The sequence below is a fragment of the Vespa crabro genome, chromosome 16 (genome assembly GCF_910589235.1).
Source record: "Vespa crabro chromosome 16, iyVesCrab1.2, whole genome shotgun sequence".
Lineage (NCBI taxonomy): Eukaryota > Metazoa > Arthropoda > Insecta > Hymenoptera > Vespidae > Vespa > Vespa crabro.
In genome coordinates, this window is record NC_060970.1 from 4,014,860 (window position 1) to 4,023,321 (window position 8,462).

The 8,462-nt window shown below is 42.5% G+C and overlaps 1 protein-coding gene across 1 annotated transcript; it reads right to left on the bottom strand.

The window, feature by feature from the left end:
• Positions 1–641: 641 nt before the first annotated feature.
• On the bottom strand, positions 642–8,191 carry LOC124429793 (putative protein TPRXL). The gene is made up of 3 exons (XM_046975450.1): positions 8,181–8,191; positions 7,251–7,356; positions 642–1,058 (listed from the first exon to the last, which is right to left on the bottom strand). The coding sequence occupies exons 1-3, from the start codon at positions 8,189–8,191 to the stop codon at positions 738–740; spliced, it is 438 nt and encodes a 145-aa protein (XP_046831406.1). The 3' UTR covers positions 642–737.
• Between the last annotated feature and the right edge of the window lie 271 nt (positions 8,192–8,462).

The following is an 8,462-nucleotide window of genomic DNA, read 5'->3' on the forward strand; positions in this document are numbered from 1 at the left end:
AAATGTGACAAAGTACTCACGGAAGGTTTTCGAGAGCGATATTACTCTGTAATAGATATTACAGCTTCCTGCTCGCATATTAGATTTTAATATAGAAGATACGAGAGCGACGCAGAATACTTTCCTTTGTGAAAAATTCACGTCGGCTGCAACTTTTAATACGTAATACCGACGGTAGGCGCCTCGTCGTTCGTCGAGCGCACTAGAAGAGAGAAAGAGAGAGAGAAAGAGAGAGAGAGAGAGAGAATGAGAAGAGAGAGAAAGAGAGACACCCGCTCACGCATACACGCATCTAGGAGATACGCGCTTAGAGACGTCGAACCACTGTCTCTCTCTCTCTCTCTCTTTATCTATCTATCTTTTTCTAACATAAGATACGCCGGAAACGAGAAATTTTTATGAAAAATTTTACACGAACGAAGACAATTTCGTAGAAATTTATTTAGCTTGCTTCTTGATCACCGAAGATTAGATTAAAAAAGAAAAAAAAAAAATAGAAAAAAGAAACAAACTCTCTTCAACAATAATCGATTTGTGTTTGATAGGAAAAGAGAAAGGAAAGAAAAAATTTTAAAGTATAAAAGTAAAATCGGTAAAATCGCTCTCTTTCTCTCTCTCTCTATCATCCCTATCTCCGTTCTTCTTTCTCTCTCTCTCTCTCTCTCTCTCTCTCTCTCTCTCTCTCTCTTGGTGTTTTTATTTCCGCCACATTATTTACTTGGCGTATATCCTGCGAACTAATGCCCGTATAAAGCGGTTAGAGGAGCCGCAGATATAAGCACACAAGCCGGTTCATTAGACACATTTGAGCTTCTCGCGAGGAGTAAGGGTTGGGTGGGGTGGTAGTATGGGGATGGATGGGTAACAGGAATGAGGGATGTGGATGTGGATGTGGATAAGGGATGAGGATAGGATAGGTGTAGAGTGGGTGGTTGTGAGGCTGGGGGACGCCAACGTCGAAGGTGGTGGCTGGTTGGTTGGCTGGCTGGCTGGCTGGCTGGCTTGGCTGGCTGACTGACTGACTGAGGCCTGGTTAGAGTGCTGGAAACGTTCTCCGGCTGCAAGAGAGAAACGGGTGGTGACGGAGGGTTCTAGCAATGGGGTGGGTCGGGGTGGCTTGGGTGGAGACAGACAAAATCAACAACGAGTAACGAGAACTCCGCGATATTAATCCACTCGTCGAGTTTTCAAACTTCCTACAAAGGCACCGCACCCCCATATCTGATTCGCGATACTACTTCTCCTCCTCCTCCTACTTTTCCTCCTCCTCCTTCTTCTCCTCTTTCTCCTTCTCCTCCTCCTCCTCCTCCTTTTACTACTATACCCACCTCAACCCTTATTCCCCCCCCCAACGTTTTCACCCATCCCCTTTGGATACCCCATCATCCTCATCTTCATCCTCGTTTTCATCGTCTTACTCTATATCTACGGCTTTTCACCTGCTCTACTGCCTCTCGTATATAATCTGCCACAGTCTACATATTTACAATAAAGCCATAATCAATATTTTATTTACGCAGTCGACGTCAAGTAGATAGAACCTCCCATCGTACCATCAACCACCCCTTTCTACCATTTTCTCTCCATCGCTACTTCTTTGGTTTAAACCAAACTTCCTTCGGTATATTTAATTTCACATTTACCCGTTAAACTTCATCTTCTTTCTTTCCCTTCGTTCGATAAACGACGCATGCAATCTCCTGCATGATCGATGGATTGGCAGAAAAAGAAAGCAAAAAAAAAAAAAAAAAACAGAAAGAAAGAAAGAAGAAAATATACGAAACACTCGGAACGGAGATAAAATCGATTGGTAAAAAGAGTAAGAAAAAAAGGTCGGCGGTCAAACGTGAGATGGGATGGGAGTTTTTTCGGAGAAAAGAACAGAAAAGAAAATCGACTGATATAGATAAAATAGATATGTAGAAAGACGTGTTAAACGGAGGGGGTAGAAAGAGAGAGACAGAGAGAGAGAGAGAGAGAGAGAGAGAGAGACAGAGAGGAGGGGAGAGGTAAGAGAGGCAGATTGAACGAATTGTTTTGATAAGTCACAGAAGACAATACGTCGTTAAGACGGGTCTCGACTTTGTTTGCCAGAGCAAACCATAAGCAGGGTAGGCAAAGTCAAGGAGAATCGTGACGACGGGGCTAAAGGGGGAGGAAAAAGGGCTAAAGGGGTGGGGGTGAGGTTGGAAGCTAAGGCGGTAAAGGAAGATTGGAAGGAAGCCGCGAAGAATTCGAGGAGGAGTTTAAGGGCTCTGCCGACGAAGTAGACGACTACAACGAATGACGACGACGACGACGACGACGACGACAACGACGAGGAGGACTATCCAAGTTTAGATTAAACTCGCCGCGGATAAATATTCGTAATGGAGCGCCAGGGTGCCATAAATTAGCATGCTGCCCTCTCTTGTTCTTTCCCGATTCGACAATCTCTATACTACGTATATAACCTACGTAGCCCTTCTCTCCATGCCCTTTACCTTTCTCATCACCTTTCTCATAAACTTTGTCGTCCATTTTAACCTACCTTCGCTCGTTGTTGTTTTTGCTAAAATTATTCTTTCGTAATAATTCCTTCGTAATAATTCGAAACCCCTCCGTGTTTGAATATTTGAAATATATATATATATATATATTTTTTTTTTTAATGATAAAAGAATATATATTATATATATATGTATATATATATATAAAAAGAAATAAAGATCTTACGGTTTATCGTAGTTATAGCGGCATAGAGATTTCAGTAGGATCGTGGTTAGGTTAATCCAAAGAGGAATTGAGTATCATTAGAGGGGAATGTAAGGGATGGATTTGTTGGAGGATCGGGTTAAAATCTTGTTCGGTTCCGTATCTAAGGAACATATGGTAGTCGTTACTTTTTGCAGAGGAAAGAGAAAGGGAGATATATATATATAGAGAGAGTTAGGGACATCCGTCCTTCCTCTACTCTATGAATCCTCTCCTTTACTTTTGCGTTTCCAATCCTCTTCTCTATCTGTAAGTGTTTCCACCCCCCCCTCCACCCTCACGACCCAAACCCCACGGATCCACCCTACGACCCACCCCACTCCATCCTTATACTACCTATATCCTATAAGATTAGTGTAGATACGGATTTACCTTGTTTTATTGGCCAGACCACTCCACCTCTATCAGACCTATCCCTAAGGTCTGAAAGGGACTTAATTGGTGTTGCGAGATCGCTTTGATACCTACGCCGTTTCCAGTTGCTTCCGTTTGCCGAACTACCATTTCAGATTTCCAATCTAACAACGATTCTCGAATCCGATGATGATCGGCCAATGTCTCTTTCTAGTATCTCACTATCATCGTTTCGCGTAATCCTACCAAATAAGAGATTCATTTAAAGATTAATTTGGAAATGGTTTCTATTGGAAAAGAAACGAAAGAAGAAAAAAAGAACGAGAAAGCTAGACAGAGAGAGAGAGAGAGGGGGGGGGGAGGGGAAAAATGAATTTATTCATTAATACGTATCGTTAATAAAAAAAAAAAAAAAAGAAAAAAAAGTACGACGTGTACGATACATCTCAAAGATCATTCGACGGATATGATATGTTTATTCGCGAAAGGAAAAAAAAAAAGAAAAAAGAAAAATAAATAAATAAATAAACAAGAGAAAGAGGAGCTAACCGGTGTTAAGAAAGTAAAGGAACGAGAGGGCGACTGGCTGGGAAGATGAGACAGAATTAAAAAAAAAAGGGAAAAAAAAAGAAAGAGAAAGAGAAAGAAAAGAAGGACATTGCCACGTTATTTTGAATCCCAAAGGTAAGTCTTTCGATCTCAATACGTCTTAGTTGAGTCTTGAGCGTAATATAGAAAGGAAAAAGATATCCTTTCTCGATGTTCGCGCGGCTGCCTTAGGGATTGAAGTGGATTAATTGGTTGAACACTCACGGGGGTTGGCCCCGCAGCGTTCCACCCCTCTCCCCCATTCAATTACTTGTGATCTTTGCCGCCAACCCTTCGGTACTACGAGAGATCTCCGGATATATCTCGCCGCCGTGAAAATTGGTCCTCCCGCCTATCGTCGAGGGAAAGGTGCACCACCACCATCATCATCCTCCTCCTCCTTCTCCTCCTCCTCCTCCTTCTTCTTCTTCTTCTTCTTCTCATCGTCGTCGTCGTTGTCGTCGTCGTCGTCGTCGTCGTCGGCGTTCGAAGTTACCCCTTCGGATAAGAAAAGCTTTCTTGGGAGGGGGGCTTACTTTCGACGCCGTCACCTCTACGTGAAAATAATATTATCGATGATGAAGGGACAAAAAAAAAAAAATAAAATAAAGGAGAGAGAAAAAAATAAGAAGAAAAAAGAAAGAAAGAAAGAAAGAAAGAACAATTATTAATTTCATACAAACAAAATTCAATATGCTCGTAAATCTCAAAATCTATATAAAATTATTTTATTATTTAATTTCGTCGTGTAATTATATCGTGGTATATATAAATAAATAAATAAATAAATAAAAAGATCGTTTATACGATCGTCGTACGAATGATCGTGTCGATAATGAGATCGTGAAAAAAATAAAAAAAAAATCAAGAATGAATCAAAAGAAGAAGAAGAAGAAAAGGAAAAAAGGACGAATACATTCTCGAGGAATTATAAGTAAGAACTTATGGGGGGGTGGGGGGGGGTCCACAAGTTACTGAACAAGAATAAGGGAAGTATTATATATAAAGGCCGATATAAATCAAAAAAGCGGCTTGGGATCGTTCGAAAAAGAACACCGAGTTGTGCGAGATTGTAAAAAAGACTTGGGGCATTCGGGTCAGAAAGATCGGCGGGGTATAACACAGCCATAAAAATCTACCCCCGTCGGTTTTTCCATTCATCATCGTTGAGTTGCCACCACCATAGTCGTCGTCGTCGTCGTCGTCGTCGTCGTCGTCGTCGTCATCGTAATCGTAGTCGTAGTCGTAGTCGTAGTTGGAACTTTCTTTTCCCATTTCTGTCTCTTTCTCATTCCCTCCTCTTCTATTTCTGTCGCGCCTTCTTTACTCCCTCTCCCTACTACCTCCTTCCTTCTCCCACCCCCTCTCTCTCTCTCTCTCTCTCTCTTTCTCTTTCTCCCTCTCTCCTTCCTCTCTTCGAAGCTCGAGAGATTGTCCCGCGCAAATTGGCCGTGGGTTTTTTAATTTACACTCGGCCTGCGCTGCCTGCACAACCGCCTTCCGCGCTGTGTTTCTCTGCGGCACCGACGAAGCCGTACCTCGGGGTAGGTTAACCCCGTTCGTCTGCCACGACGTATATATTCTGGGTTTCGTGATATTTCTTAATTAAATATAGCCTCAAGTTAAAAATGAAATTAAACAGAAGGCAGTATTTTTTGCAGCGCGCCGCCTACACACCCTCTCTACTTCCCTTCTTCCGCCTATAGCTCTCTACCTCTCTCTCTCTCTCTCTCTCTCTCATTCTCTCTGTCTCTCTTTTTCTATCTCTCGAGGTCTCTATCTATCTTTCTCCTTTCCTCTCCCTTCTCTTTTCCACTCCCTCCTCTTTCCTACGGCTACCCTTCGTACTAACTACTTCTCGAGCCGACAATGGCGAATAAGGTTGCCCGGTCGTCGTGCGGCGCGCTTCGACCTTTCTCTCTCCTTCTCTCTCTCTCTCTCTCTCTCTCTCTCTCTCTCTCTCTCTCTTGCTCTCTTTCTTTCTCTAACTTCTTCTCTATTTCTTTCCTCCTTCCTCTCACGGCTTTCTACAGACCGTACGCCATACATATTTCACGTCGAAATAATTAAACTCCGCTGGACCGCGAGTCGACTCGACCTCGACCCGACTCGACTTCGAGCGCAGTCGCGATTATTAATCGGCTCCGTTCATGGCTTTTCCTACCACCTCCTCCTTCCTTCCTCCTCCTCCTCCTCCTCCTCCTCCTCCTCCTCTTTCTCCTCCCTCATTTCTTCTATCTCTTTCTCTCCTCGTCGTCCACTCTGTATTTTCCTTTCTACTACTACCCCGGAAAAGTCCGATCCGAAAGAGGATAATCTTATTCTCTTGTTTTTTCTTTCTTCCTTTATTTATTTATTTTTTCTTTTTTTGTCTCTTCTTTTTCTTCTCTTTTGCTTTTTTCCTTTTTTCTTTCGTTTTCTCTTTCGCTCTTTCTTTTCTTTTTTTTTTTTTCTTCCTCCTCTTGTATTTTTCTTCTTTCCCTTGTATCATACCTTCTCCTCTTTTTTTTTTTCATTCTTATCTTATCAAACAAGATGCAAACGGACGCGTTCTTCTCAATCGTAGAAAAAGTTAGGTCCAACGTATATACCTAATTTGCCAAGTAATTTATCGAAAAGCCACGTAGACGGTTAATTCTCGGAGATGGTGTCATGCCGAGGGCGATTATCAATTGCCTTGTCAATTACACCCCGTCCAGCAGGTTGGTCCGACATGCACATGTTGCTAAAACCTCTTCCTACCCTATCTTCCCTTCAATTCTCTCTCTCTCTCTCTCTCTCTCTCTCTCTGCACCTTCCTAACCGGGATATACACTATCGAATCTCCGAGGTTGCCCGATCGCAACAACGAGTTATTTAATTACCACGATCTATCACCGGGTGTCAGCTTCCAGTCTATAATGCATGATCGATCATGCTCCGACCTTCCTTCCTTCCTTCTTTCCTTCCTTCCTTCCTTCCTTCCTTCCTTCGATAACCCTTTGCTACTAACACTCACCATCATCATCCTAGTCGTATCCCTCCTACTCCTTCTCTTTTCTTTTAAATATCGTGCGTGTGAGCTTAACTCGTTTTACCGAGTTATACTACATGGTGGTATCTTTCCTTTCGAACAAACTCACGCTGTGATTTTAGGGAATATCGATTAAACTTTTTGCCTACTACTCATTCTCTCTCTTTCTCTCACTTGTATATTTCATGGTCTAATCGTCGTTGACCTCGCGACGGCGCGAGATTTAATCTTCCCTTTTCACGTTCTTTTATTGTTCGAAAAATCGACCGAGAGATAATCGTTCATTATCACTTTTATACACGAACGACGATATTCCCGCCGTATCGTTTCGTTTCTTCTTCGTACGATTATTATATGAAAAAAAAAAAAAAAAAAAAAAAAAAAAAAGAAGAGAACGAAGAGACAACAAGAGAAGAAAAGAAAAGAGAGAGAGAGATAGAGAGAGAAAAGAAAAGGTTACTTTTCTTTTTATTTTCCTCGTTGCGATTTAAAATGCGAAAGAGGAAGAAAAAAGATGGAGCTTTCAATGGTGAAAAGAAGAAGAAGAAGAAGAAGAAGAAGAAGAAGAAGAAGAAGCAGAAGCAGAAGCAGAAGAAGAAGAAGAAGAAAAGGATGGTGGGTACGTGAGGAGGGATGGGGTGGGCACCCTAAAGAAAAATCGATCGAGTGAGTTTTAACAAAGCAAGCGTCGTTTCTTCCTGAAGGATGATGAGGAAATAAGAAAAGGGAGTGGATTGATGTAGATGATAACGAAACGACCAGCAAGGTCTCTCTCTCTCTCTCTCTCTCTCTCTCTCTCTCTTTCTTTTTCTCTTCATCGTCATTTTTATCGGCCGAAGTAAAGAGGAGAGCCAAGGGCTAATTCGCATTCCCCTTGATGTCTGGCTACGGGAGTTTAACGGTTTTAAAGGATAAAACGGTGTGTTGGTTATAGATCGGTGTGCTTCGAGTCTGAAAGAATCGCGAACGCGATGGTAAAGAGGGGAGGGACAGGTTGGGTGGGTAGGAGAAGAACAGAAATAGGGGGTGATGGTTCGAGAGAGAAAGAGAGAGAGAGAGAGGTGGGAAGGACTAAGGGAACGATGGGTGGTGATGACAGTGGTAGGCGATGTAGAAAGATATTCTCCTTCCCTATCTACCAAGTCGCGGGGAGGATTCGTCGAATGGGGTGAGTTAAAGGGTGGGAGGGTTGGGGTGGGGGCAAGGAGGTTTCGAGTAGGAAGGGTCAGAGGAAAGGGAGAGGAGACGAAGCAAGAAATTGATATAGCATAGGAAAATGAATTGCTCTCCTTTGCCGAAGAAGAATCTTCCGCGGCAATCTGCCGTACGTCTTTTCCTACCATCGTTTCATCCTATTCGTTCCTCCCATCTTACTACCTTAGTACCTTGTAATACCTTTTTATGCTCATTTTCAATTTTTTTTTTTCTTATTTTTTTTTTTTTTTTCCTTTTTTTTTCCAGGTAGACGTACCGACGTACCATCTTGCTTTCGAGTATACACACATATACGCGCCCACACACAAGGAGAGAGAGAGAGAGAGAGAGAGAGAGAGAGAGAGAGAGAGAGAGTAAGAGCCCTCCAGGTTTTCCATAAAACCTTCGGGAACATTAGCATATCCTGGCCGCTCGACGAATGGGATCTCCATCGTTCGAACTCATTTCTCCATCTTTTTTTTCTTTTTTCATTTTTTTGTTTCTTCATTTCTCTTTTTTTTTTTCCCCCACTCCCTCTCCAACCCCCCTCCCTCCCTTT

Excerpts from the sequence above, each read along its gene's own strand:
- LOC124429793 (XM_046975450.1), bottom strand. Across the intron at positions 1,059-7,250 it reads CTTCTTCTTCTTCTTCTTCT|CCGGAGAACGTTTCCAGCAC; the intron begins TCTTCTTTTCAC and ends TCTCTCTTGCAG.